At 33.9% G+C, this 13,814-nt stretch overlaps 1 protein-coding gene across 1 annotated transcript in view; it reads left to right on the plus strand.

Annotated features, from left to right (window-relative positions):
* The window catches only part of Slc25a36 (solute carrier family 25 member 36), a 25,892-nt gene extending 13,533 nt beyond the window's left edge, over positions 1-12,359 (plus strand). The window contains exons 4-7 of the mRNA XM_008840715.3: positions 1,053-1,153; positions 8,409-8,475; positions 9,245-9,534; positions 10,034-12,359. Coding sequence (XP_008838937.2) covers positions 1,053-1,153; positions 8,409-8,475; positions 9,245-9,534; positions 10,034-10,227 — 652 coding nt within the window. The 3' untranslated portion in view covers positions 10,228-12,359. The remainder of the gene's footprint in view (positions 1-1,052; positions 1,154-8,408; positions 8,476-9,244; positions 9,535-10,033) is intronic.
* Positions 12,360-13,814: the final 1,455 nt, after the last annotated feature.

Raw genomic sequence — 13,814 nt, forward strand, 5'->3', positions numbered from 1 at the left:
AAGAAATGTAAAGGGGATAAAGGCTTAGATTTCAAATACCAAAAAAATAGAATGCTGTGAGTGTCCTCAGGATCTTTGTAGTATAGATTAGAATATACCATAGTATCTCAAAGTTGCTGAACATAGACTCATTCAGCTTCTCCTCAAATATACATCTAAGTGCTGTCCCAGGCATTCACTTAATTCGGGTTAGATACACTGACTTATGTAAAGGGGATAAAGGCTTAGATTTCAAATACCAAAAAAATAGAATGCTGTGAGTGTCCTCAGGATCTTTGTAGTATAGATTAGAATATACCATAGTATCTCAAAGTTGCTGAACATAGACTCATTCAGCTTCTCCTCAAATATACATCTAAGTGCTGTCCCAGGCATTCACTTAATTCGGGTTAGATACACTGACTTCTGAGGTAGCACTGTACAAACATCACAGCCCAACTGATGATGTGTGGAGCTTCTGGTCATCAGGATTTTGTACTTTTTGTTTTGGTTAGTTGTTAGGTGGCTGTCTGTATTGAAGAGGGCTTGGTTGGTTTGAGAGTGGATGCTAGGAACTGTACATTTGAGTTTGTCCCTCTTTTCAGTCGTTTTGAGACAACCTCCCTATAACCCAGCTGACCTGGAACTCACTATGTAGACCAGCCTGGCTTCAGATCCACCTCTGCCTCCTAAATGCTGGGATTAAAGGGAAGTGCCACCACACCTGGTCTAAGTTTGACTTTTTTTTTTTTTTTTTTTTTTTTTTTTTTTTTTTTTTTTTTTTTGTCTTTTTGAGACAGGGTTTCCCTGTAGCTCCAGATGGCCTGGAACTCACTATGTAAACAGGCTGCCCTTAAACTCACTGAGATCGCCTGCCTCTGCTGGGATTAAAGGTGTGTGCCACCACCAGCCTGAGTTTTGACTTTTTAAAATGAGTTTAAAAGTACTTTAGGATATTCATGGGGGGAAAATGTGTATATCTGTTATGGTTAATGTGACTAAGACTATGCTTTTTATGTTTTTCATTCCAAAATGAAGATTTTGTGTTTTATTAATTTAATTTTTTATTTTAGAGCAATATACTTTGCTGCTTATTCAAACTGCAAGGAAAAATTGAATGGTGTTTTTGATCCTGATTCTACCCGGGTACACATGATTTCAGCTGCAATGGCAGGTATGAATGTTTACTATATAAAAAAATTTTCTAAAACCTCGAGACTTAATATTTTATGATGATTATATTAAAAAGTTAAGATTAATGTGCTTTTTAATTATTAGAATCTACAAAGATTATTTTTGTTTATGTGAATAAAACATTTGATTAAATACATGTAAAATTTTGTTGCATTTTTGTAATTAAGAGTTAAGTGACAATACAGATAATATATTTAAACTGCTTTGTGTAGTCTTCTTAATATTTAATGATTATTTTAAGTTTTAAGAATCCAACCATAATTGCACTGTAAGTTACAGAGCTGTAATTACTGTTCTCTCAATTTCTGTTAGTGCCTTTCTTTTGCTGCATGTTTTGGCTTCTGTCTGAAATGTGCCGCCAATACTTGGTAAAGTATTCATTTTGTGCTCAACTGCTGCAATTTTTGAGTGATGTATAACTTAGTTACTATAATATGTATATGTTTAAAATTATGTTTATCATTCCATATAAATCAGACTACATACTAGCACCTGAGCTTTAGACACTGACTGTGTCTACATGCTTGTGCAGAAATGTTTTGAATATGACTCTGAATCAGAAAATGACTCCCAGGTCTCTGCACTAACTACCTCTTAAGAGGGTAAGTGGTACAGCCTGGTTTACAAACACTCTGGTTCTGGAATCATTTGCTGCCATGCATGTTAGACAAAGCCTTGAATTTTAGTTCTTAATAGATTTGGTACTTAATAGAAAATTCTCTCCAATTTTCTTAGATTTGTTATATATCTAACCTACGTCACATTTCCAAATTATGCCGTGACTTAATAAAGAAAACCGTAGGTGCTTTTATCAGCTGTTGGTCAATAAATTGTCAGTTATATGCTTAAAGAGTGCTGTAAACTGTGGATCGTTTTCTGTTTAGAATAAATTGGATCAATTTGAACAACATATTTATTTACCCAACTAAGTTTGAAATAACGATTTGTGAAAAAAAATGATAATCTTGAGCATATAATCTAGCATATTCCTTACAAATTGTTTTCAGGGCCTTTTATGTTTCGCAGTTGTTGACTAATTTCTCTGAAGTTTTGAGACTAGAACTGGCAGTGTTTAAAGTCAACATAGTATCCTCTTATTTGCCAGTCTGGAGCTCTTGAGCAAGTTAGGTAATTGATAAAAGTCTCTGTTACCTTATCGGTGGAGTAAGTGGACTGATTGATCAGTCATTGGATTGACATTTTGAAGATTTCTTAGTGTGATAGTAATTTTAGGTACAGCTAGAATTTTTTAAAATGCACCTCTTACAGGTGTTAATTATGGATGTTTTACTCTTGTCAATTTGACTGGCTATCAGGTGAAACTTGGGACAATTATAAACCCAGTAACTGCTGTGTTAAGAATATTTTACTAGATGATGAGCAGTCGTGTTTGTGGTTTTGTTTTGAATTCTAGAAAGCTAAGAAGAAGAAATGTTAATGTTTTGGGGGCTTTTTTTTTTTTTTTTTTTTTTTTTTAGAATTGAAATCAAGAAACTAGATAAGCAGCCATTTTTAAGTTGGGAGTGTTTGTTATGGATTGAACGTTGCAAAATTAGAGGTTCAAAGTATCAAAATTCTACTGGAACATGTTATTTTATCAGGATTTATTACTATATTTGTATTGCATGGCAAAGCAGTTCAACAAAGTATTAACTGGTTTTGTTTTTTTCTCAAATATATAACTTTTTATCTAGCATTGTTTTCCAAATTGAATTCCTTGAATTTTGATAAATTGATAATCTTATTCTTATTCAGAAATTCTTGCACTGTGCACTTACTGTGTAATTTGAAAATATTTCTTCCATTTATTTGTAGTTACAGTGTCCTGAAAATTATACCTTCTCTGCTTCTTGCACTTTTAATTAGCATTGACATTTAGCTCTGCAGTTTTTCATACGTTAACTATACATGGCTGGTAAAACTGAACAGTCCAGTGCACTGATTCAGGTAGCCTTTTGTTCCCTTTGTCCTTAATATAATCTACACCAGATAGCTCTAGCTTTTCTTCAGGAAAATTTTTGGAAATCTAAAATGTGCATGATTTAGGGGTGCAAAGTACTTAAAGATAGTCATGAAAAAGATATTTAAAGTGGCTATTCAAAGAAAAAAATGCTAACCTTGTCACTGTAGTATTAAAAATGCATTGAAATAGACAGCAATATTACCCGGAGATTTTGTCCCCAGCCAGTACACACAGAATAGGCATCCTTTTTATTTGTTTCATTTTGTATTTTATCCAAATCAACAGAAACATTTTATTTAAAATTAATTAGAAGTACTGTTAAAGGGCCTTTTCATTTGTTCCAGTGTTGCAAGTCAAGTGACTGCACCTCTAAAATTGAACTGGTTTTTTTTGCACTGAAGCATGTTTACAGCTACAAGAATAGTTAATGTAATGTTGACAGTTTTGTTTGACTTGTCATCCCTCCCACCCCTCTTAACACATGAGCTTTGTCACTGTTTTGTTTACTACCCAAGCTATCCAGGGTATATCTATCTGGCTTGTGTCTGTTTGGTTTAATCTAAAATATCTTTCTGAGTGCACTTAGGAACCTATTGTATACAAAAAGTTGTATAAGCTTTCTTTACAGTGATTCCCAATTTTCAAGTTTTGATCTGGCAAGCACATACTTTTTTGTATGTAACATAAATGTAAAGAAAATTCCTATTTTTATTATGATGTAAACACCTTTAGAGCTCAATTTTTAATATATCAGCAATACAGCCATTTAGTGTTGTTTGAATACTTAGTAGTATTTGCTTACAGAATACACTGTTACTTTTTTCTATTTTTCCGTGTGACTCAAACTTCATTATTTAAGATTAGGTTTTGTTTTTTTTCAACTGGTTAAATACATATTTTGCCTTAACAATATTTTATTTATCCTGAAAGATTTATCAGCCAAATGATGGTTGGACAGCTGCTTTGTATGTTTATTTGTGAATGTTTCCTGTTTTCTGTTTTGTAGAACACAAGAAATTAATACAAAGTAATCCAAAATATTCCATAAGTATGGATGTGCAATATTACTGCTAGATTCAAAAGGTGAAAGGTACTACTGTTAGCAGCATATACTTTATCAAAAAGTTATGAATAGTTCCAGACTTTAATATTCTGTTGGGGCTCTTATTTCTATGTTTTTTAACGGTCACTTTACATGGGCTGATTATTAAGGAACAGCTAAGTGTTTACAGCTCTTTTCATGGTAGATAATAGTGGTAGGAAATGGGACATCCAATCCCTTCTAGATTTTGTTTTTTTTTTTTTAGATTCCCTTTCACAAGGTTAGCATTTTTTCTTTAAGACAAAACTGATCATCCTTTAGGTAAGTATTTGGACTTGGAAACTGCTGAAGATGGCGGGATTTTCAGTACTCTATGCACTTTCATAATAAAAAGCAATATGGCCCATTCTGATATTCTTTTTCTTAACTTAAAAAAAAAAAAAAAAGATCTCACAGTAAATATTTCTCAGATCCTTCCAGTGGGATTCAGTTTGTACACATGTATCTGATGAGGTCACTGCTTGTTGTTATGATATAGAAAAGCCTGTGTCTATTTTAGGCATTTACTGTACATTTCTCCCGAGAAAAGAGTGAGATCGTGTCATCTCATGCTCCCCATCCGCAGGTCACTTCCTGTAGAAATATGGACTAACTTAAACCTCGTGAGTACTGATCTGAGCATCTCTTGCAGCCTCTAGTATAAGAAGCACCCTGGGATTTTATAATAGCTGTGGAATGCATAGAAGGCGGGAAATGAATTTTTATTTCCTGAATTTGTGTGCATTGAGTGTTTCATAAAGATTTAATTCTGGTCCCTGTATAATCCTTCTAGAAGGAAGAATGGGGTACAAGTCTTTATAGTGTGTTCCACTCTTTATCTGTTGACACTTTGCTTTCTGCACTTATAAAAATTATTGATCATGATGTCACTACTTTTAAAGAAGTGCAAGATATAGGATATGGGGTCTTAGCTGGTCTAGTTTGAATTTTTTAAAATAGTTTTGTTACTTTTAAGGTGTAGGCTTTGTTCTTACAGAATTAAATAAGTACTGAAAATGCAATACTGCAGGTGTCACTCAAACATTTTCAGCAAGTTTACTCTAGGTGAGATTTGTTTGCATGGTTTTCACATGATTTATATTATGAAGTAGAGTTTCATATAAAGCATAACTTAAAAATTGGCATTTAAATTTTTTTCCAGTAAAGCACTGACACTACTAACCAAAAGCCCATATTGGCACTTTGCTTTAACTGATTCTGGAACAAGACAAATTCTTAATCTGCCATTGTATCCTTCACTTTACTCTTCAGTTTGTTTTAATGTTTCATGAGTGTTCTGAATATTAATATAAATTAACGTATTATCAAATTCAAAAAAACTAAAATGAAAAATAAGTAATAGGCAATTTCTAAACTTCAGGAGCACAACTCCCAATATCTTTGTATGTGCTTGTCTTAGATGTAGTAAGAAGATGTATTTAGTCATGGCTAACCTCAAATTGCCTTAATACATACAATTCCATGGACAGTAATTTTTTGTTTAATTCCGTTATATATCTTGAATTAATGATTAAGTTTTCCAGATATAATTAGCCTAATAATGTCTGCTTTGCTACTTTTGGTTAAGATAAAGTAATACCATGACACTCAAGGACCAGCCAGCACTTTTCACTGGTAAAAAACTTGTAGTGTCCCTAGATTCTGTATCCAAGCTAATAAGTAGTATTGTAACAGGCTAGTTTCTGTATTAAGAACTAGTTCTAGTTATTGGAAGAGTTTAACCAGAACAATTAAAATAAGCATAGCTCACTATAAAAACAAAGATAAGAGATAACATTCTTGTTTACATATATTTTAATGTTGACTTGTTATATTTATTGTGTCTGGAAATGAATTTTAATTAAGTGAGAAATACCTGTGACTTGCTTTCTAACATCTATTTACAGAGAAATACTAAAGTTACCATTTTTGAGTCTTGAAACATTTTTTTATTCCTAGTAATATTTATAAATACTTTATATGTGATTGTCCCAGCCTAAAATCGAGATTTTTTTACGACCTGGAAAACTATCAAGGACAGAAACCTGAAATAAAACTTTTATTTAAAATTTAAAACTGGTGATTACATCTTTTTTTAAAAAGTAAATTGAATGAAACTCTTTGCTTAGATAGCATTTTAAAAGTATGATAAGAAGATTTCTACTTTGGGACTTTTAAATTAAGTTTTGTTTTTAAAAGTTTTTTTCTTAATATATAATTTAAAACATTGCAAATAATGTAGAATAATTTTGTGGGTTTATGCTGCTTCCCAGCTTTTCACTTAGAAAGCCTTAATTTTACTGTATAGACATCTAGCTAAGATAAATATTTAAGAAGTAGGATTCTTGTTTTAAATAAGAATTGGGACCAGGGGTGTGGCTTTATAGTAGAGCACTTGCCTGGCATATGTTCATTCTGCACCAACAAGGAACTGTGTTTTGACCAATACCGATGTCTGATAAATATAATTTGAATACCTTTAGTCTAACCTTTTAAATTAGAAAAATGAATTTCAAAAGAAGAGAATAGCAGTATAATTTTGTTCTCAACTAAACTAAGCCATGCAAGACAAATACTTAAAGCAGTCTGATAATTTCATGTTTTTCTTTACTTCACAAGACTATAGTCATGAAAAGAACCCCCATTTAAAAATGTTCCTTGACAACCTGCTCAACATCTTAAATTTAACCTTTAATATCATTTAATGCTTCAGAAATTACTGGTCTTGTTATAGTTTCTTGTTTATGTAGTGTGAAAAGACTCTTAAGACAAATGGAAACGATCTACTCTGAACCAATCATTTAAAGCGTTAGTGAACCAAACTTCATTTATCTTGCCTTCTAAATAGGTTTAATTGATGTATCCCTTTGGTGATATGTGGGTATTTTGATATTATTCAAGCACTGTATAAAAGTAGTAAAATTTGAATTAGCTATCTGACATCACAGAAGGGAAAAGACCCTTATGAGACCAAATTCAGCTTTGTAAACAATTTAGTAAAATTATTTCATGTGCAGATATACTCACAGTAACTTTAAAAGCCAAGAAAAGTTTGATTCTGCATTTTATATATTATATATTTTTTGAACTATTCCTAAATAGTTGATGTCATTTTTGTTCATTTTAAATGTGCTGATTATAGTGCGTCTAAAATTAATGTGCTTGACCAGATGGTATTTGATAGAGAATACTAAAGTAGTTAAGTTCCTTAGCTATTTCTCCATGTAAGTTTTCATTAAATTTAATGGCTAGTTGAATAGATGTAAGTAATTCTGTGAAGTTTGCATAACTGAACTTAAATTTAAAAACAAGAAAAGCCTGTTTTGCGTAGATGCGACATCTTTTCAATTCCTGTCATTGAGATTGCATTTTGTGTGCTGCTATTTTTCTGAAACCAGGAAGATGGCAAGTAAAAGATAATACACGCTCCCATCCCAGAGACGTACGGCTCCAGAGATGGTAATTGACTATCTGGAATTGAGCCACCTAGGCACTGCTGATTTGCAGTAATAGTTACTGTGTGGTACTTTAATGTTAATGTAAATTAGAGCTGCCTTCTACCTTGGCTGACTCTCTCCACTGTTTATACAAGTGAGAGGAAATGCCAGTTTGGAATTTTTTGGACTTTTAAGTTTTCATTTGTGTTAAATTGAATAAAAGTAGACCCCATCCTATTAATACTAACAGAAACCATATGTCTGTAATACTTTTATTTTGGCAGTATTAGTTATAATGCTTATAAAAAATATCCCTAGCCAAAATCATCGTTTCTGTTATACAGACCAAAATATTCACTTTGCATGTAGTGATATGCAGTGGGAATCACATTTCCCAAGTAGCTATTGTACAGTGCATGCTTTATAGATCTAGAAAACACAGAATTGGTCTATGAATTCTGTTTACAGAGTAGAGAGCACCCTCTTCTATAGGTTAGGAGAACACTTTATATGAAATCAGATTTTGCTTTTAAAAAAATCTTTTAGTTATGGCCAGAATTTGAGAATTTGTGTAGATTAGAAATAAGAACAGATGTTCATACTTACAGAATTGTAAAAATAAAAGTGTAAGGCATACTTAATAGCTTAAATATTTATAGATATTTTCTTTGTTATAGATATGTATAGTTAAAGAACCTTAATGTGAATAGTGTGTTCATTTTTACTGAAGTTTATTTTCTATATATTTGTTTAGGTTTTACTGCAATCACGGCAACCAACCCCATTTGGCTTATTAAGACTCGGCTACAGCTTGATGCGAGGTATGCTTTTTGTTTGCTTTGGATTGGTTTGTCTCTTGAGGCAGACTCTTAACTATAACCCCTGTGGCCTGGAACTCACTGTGGAGCCCAGGCTGCCCTCAGAGTCAAGGCATCTTCCTGCCTCAGTCTTAGGATTACAGGCGTGAGTCACTACACTCAGCTCAAGGTAAGTTTATTTTTTAAAACAAAATTAGCTAACGTGGATTTAATTAATTTTTTAAATAAATTTATACTAGTAAGACCTTGGGGCCAGGTGTCATGCCATGTTTGTCCATATTTGGCTGTTGTTTTTGTTGTAGTTGTTTGTGTTTTTCTCCCCATTAACAGAAGACCGTTGTTACAGAGTGCTGTATTTTTTTACTATTTTATTTACTTCATTAAAAGTCCTACAATAGGGGAGCCAGGCCTGATAGCACTCACCTTTAATCCCAGCACTTAGGATTTAGACAGAAGCAAATCTCTGTGAGGTAGAGGCCAGCCTGCAGGGACACCCTGCCTCAAAAAAAAAAAAGTATTTTTTACTGTAGGACTGGAGAGATGCTTAGCAGTTAAGGGCATATACTCTCCTGAGTTCAGTTCCCAGCCCCCTTATCTCAGGTGGCTCTCAACTGCCTAAAACTTCAGCTGCAGGGGATTCGATGCCTCTGGCCTCTGTTTGTACCTGTACTCATGTGCTCATGTGTACATACCTGGACACATATACATAATTAAAAGTAATTCTTTAAAAAAAAACTTGATGTCAGCAACATTTTTCCTTTTTGCCTTCCAGGAACCGTGGGGAAAAGCGAATGAGTGCTTTTGAATGTGTTCGTAAAGTATACCAGATAGATGGACTGAGAGGATTTTATAGAGGCATGTCTGCCTCATATGCCGGCATATCTGAGACTGTTATCCATTTTGTTATTTATGAAAGTATAAAACAAAAACTACTGGAATGTAAGACTGCTTCTATGATAGAAAGTGATGAAGAGTCTGTGAAGGAAGCATCAGATTTTGTGAGAATGATGCTAGCTGCTGCCACCTCAAAAACTTGTGCCACCACTATAGCATATCCACATGGTAAGAGAGCAGCCAGAGGTCATTCATACCAGTGAGTTCTTTGCCCTGGACTCCAGTATAGCAAAATGCTCATCTTGGGAATTAAGTATGCTGTCGCTTTCAAATGAGAAACCAAAAAGAAATGTAAAAGTTGAATCATTTGTCTAGGGTCCCATCTGAGATGGATCCCACATTTTAAGCGTTGAGTCACAGACCTAGGCTATTTTATATTGGCACATTAAACAACTCCCTCCATTCTTTTTTTTTTTTAAATATATCCTATATTTGTCTCTGATACCATATCTATTCTTATATCTGTTTATCTGTGCAACATGTATTTTACCTAGTGTACATGATCTTGCTTGTAATAGAGAAATTTATGTTTCTGTAATCTGACTGGTTTCAATACATATTGAGTCACTATCCTGAATTTACACTGACAGATGGGATATACTTGGTGTGATTAGGGGCAGGGAAGATGTCAGTAAAAGTAAAATGATTGTCTTTCTTTCCTAAACAGAAGTTGTAAGAACACGACTACGTGAAGAAGGAACAAAATACAGATCTTTTTTTCAGACACTGTTTTTGATTGTTCAAGAAGAAGGTTATGGATCGCTTTACCGTGGCCTGACAACTCATCTGGTGAGACAGATTCCAAACACAGCCATTATGATGGCCACCTATGAACTGGTGGTCTACCTACTTAACGGATAGCAACATGGGCAGCTGTGCTACTGAGCAGGAAGACCAAAAGATCACAGTGGACCATGGAATAGCGAAGCCAGCATGGTGGACAGAAGAAAAGTAGTTTGGGAACATGTATGCCTAAGCAGAAGTTCGGTTGTGGGAATTAAGGTACCATACCACATTAGTCTTTCAATGAAGAAGCCCCTGGCCACCTCTAAGGGAATGCTTTTACAAGTATTCTTCTCAAAATTGCCATTTTCTCTACCATGTTCACCAGTTACCGTATTTTATTGATTTGTGCCGTTCAGAATATAGTGCTTATTCCATGAGCATTTTTTCTCAATCTTCTAAGCAAAGCCATCCCTAATTATATACTGTACTGTAATTACCCAAAGATAGTATTGACAGCTATAAATTTCCTGGGATACTGTAAAATAACAATAGATAGATCCTGAATATTGTTTTCTCACTTCCCTGAGGGAGCCTGGTACAATATTTTAAGTTATTTAGTGTCAGTGGTCACTATATTTTGACAGCCAGTGGCCTTGTGTATTTTTGCCATTAAAATGTTTGTTTTCTACAGCTGACATGTTTATCATAATACGGACCTTCATATCAAATGCATGTGGTTACTAGTTTGGGACTATAAAATAAACTAGTAGAATGCTGATTCTTGACCATTTCACTGACTTGAATGTAGCTCCTCTAATGTTATGAGGTATGAATGAATGCATTTTAGTTCTGTAATTTATTAGTTATAAATTTGATTGTCATATTTCTCATACCTTGATATCATTTACTTAAAAGTAGAAAAGTTTACTACTTTTGAATCTTTTCCATTTTTACATTAAGAATTTTAACTTTTGAATTATTTCCAGGTCTGTATAGATTATAGTTGTAGAGAAAATGGTAATTTTTAGTTTTGCCCTTCACACATTTTATTGAAAAGTGGTATTAATATTCAGGATGCTATAACTATTAGAGAAAATGGTCCTCAAATCTGATAGCACAAATTTCAATTGGCATAGAATTTGTAAATGAGTAAGGTACGTTTGGCAAATTTATTCTGTCCTAGTTTCCTGGATGGTCTACAGAGTCAGTCTAATTTTGTTTCAGTGTGTTAATAGGATACAGTTTTTAAATTTTGCTATTGAGTCAGCTACACCTTTTTAATACTTTAAATGTATTATATATTGCCATTATAAAGCTGTTGGCTATAATACTTTTAAGAGATTGATTTTTTTTTTTTTTTTTTCCTATGGATGTTGCTATGCTGGTATGTGAAACCTCTACAATTGAACTCTAGTGTGGTACTTCTGTGAAAACTTTGTGGATGCACTTTGTGGCCTTTTGAGGGAGTAGGAATTAGAGAATTCATGTTAATTTTTTTTAAATTGTCATGTATTAGGCAGAAACAGTGTTCATAACATTTTTCTGGATTTTAGGTATATTTTGGAGATCTCATTATTTTAAGTGTACTGTATAATGCCATAATATTATGGAAAAGCCACAAGCCATTGATTGAAAGCTTTCTCTCCTGTCACCAGTGGAGTTTAGGCTCAGTGCCCTCTTTAAATTTCCCACTTTGACTTCTTTCAAATCAACAATAACTGGATGTTTTTGAGGTGCTCAATTGGAATTTAAAATATTCCAATCTATTTGGAGACCAAAGGCAAGTTCAGTTTTGTTACCTTTGGAATTATTACAGCTTTGACATTCATTATGTGGAACATACCAAAAAATAAATCCCTGCGTGGGGTTTTTACACTGTAGAGATCTAATTCAGTCGTGTTTGCCTCTTCCAGTGCCATTGATGCTGCCTAATACAACCTAATTTGCTTTGTGAAGATCAGTAACGCTTAGTTGTGTTGAGTGTAGGACACATTCTCCTGTATTACACTGAATGGTAATGAATGATACAAAACCAGCAGCTAAGGAACATCTTACTCAGTTGTAGCAAATTAATTCAAGTGTCCTTCAAGGATGAACTTGTATTTTACTTTCTGTTTGTGTTTAGCAAGTAAAATTTACACTGACCTTTAGTGCATTATATTCAGCTTTTAAAGTATTATGTGTACGTACCTGAACCAACAAATGTTTTAGAGTCTTAGTATTTATAAAGTACCAATTGGAAAGGAGTAGTGAAGTCTGATTTTTTTTTTTTCTTACCATCTGTCTGTCTGTTATCATCTATCTCTTATCTATCATCTATCTACCATCTGTCTGTCTGTCTATCTATCTATCTATCTATCTATCTATCTATCTATCTATCTATCTATCATCTATCAATCAGCCATCTATCATCTAATCTATCTATCTATAAGGTTTATCTCCAAAGTATGTCAAGATTTTCTTAAATCCATTCTGATGTTTAAAAAGACATGCATACTCAGAGCATGCGACTTTTTCCTGTAGAGAGCTCCTGTTGACCTTGGTGTATGCTTTGTTGCAGTCTAGGAAAGCTGAACTCCCTCAGGTTCAAGCAGTAGCTGCTGGAAGCATATCCTCACAGAGCGGCAGCTAGAACTCTGCTTCTGTGACTTAGAGGCTTCCTGAAATTTGAAAGTTCCAGTTGCTGAATTGCAAGCCTGTGGTTGTGGAATACCATGCAGTGCTTTCAATTCCTAGGGGAGGAAGCACCACTAAACCTGTCTTTGGTTTGGTTTGGTGATTTTTGTTTCTGTTCTGGTGACAGGGTCTCATGTAGCCCAGGATGACCTTGAACTCCTGATTCTCATGCCTCTGCCTGCTTCAGTGCTGGCATTGCAGACCCTCCCCTGCATGCCCACGAAACCTGATTCTCATTGTGTAACTGTAACTGTTGAACCAACCTGACTACACTAGAGGAGGCCCAGTTGGTTTGTAATTCTGAAACCCTGAGCGCATTTATTCTGTCATTTAATCCAGTGTTTTGTCCCTTGAAGCTAGATGTCTGCTATGCATTAGCATTGTTAAGATGAGCTGTTTGAGGTGTTCAAAATAATGAATGTTTACTTTTACTAAAGTCTAAACGTTTCAGCTTTTTAAAATCACCAAGAAATACTGATTTGAATTTGAAGGCTTAGAAATCAGTCTCTTCTTTTCATCATGCCTTTTGTTTACATGGCCTTCTGTCCAGACTGTTAGTATTGTAGGGAACCCTTTGGGGCTGATACATACTCAGCTATTTATCCTCCAATATTGTTCTTGACCTTTAACATTCCTAAGAAGATAGCCACTTCTGATTTAAATGCAAAGAAACTTTCAGTACATGAAACGCGGTGTGCTCTCTCCTACCGTACATTGCATTTCTCTATGTGACCCATTCTAGAAACTGAAAATTCTAGTTTTTTTCAGTTATGCTAATAATCTTTTTGAATGTACCCCAGGTGTATGTGAACAATTAAATTATACCAATCACTCATAGCTACGCAGTCAACTTCAAAGGCGTTGATAACTTCTCCCATTCATGTGAGTTTTGCTGTTCTTGCATTTTTGTACATGGCTGTAAATTATGTGCATTATTCTGTATTTATGTTAACTAGCTTTTACTTGAATTAAAATAAAAAAATTAAAATATGCTTATGAAAACGTGGTGTTTTTTTTTTTAATATTCTTAAATTTTTAGCATGGTG

This window comes from Nannospalax galili, unplaced genomic scaffold (assembly GCF_000622305.1).
Source record: "Nannospalax galili isolate Female #2095 unplaced genomic scaffold, S.galili_v1.0 scaffold1201, whole genome shotgun sequence".
Taxonomy (NCBI): domain Eukaryota; kingdom Metazoa; phylum Chordata; class Mammalia; order Rodentia; family Spalacidae; genus Nannospalax; species Nannospalax galili.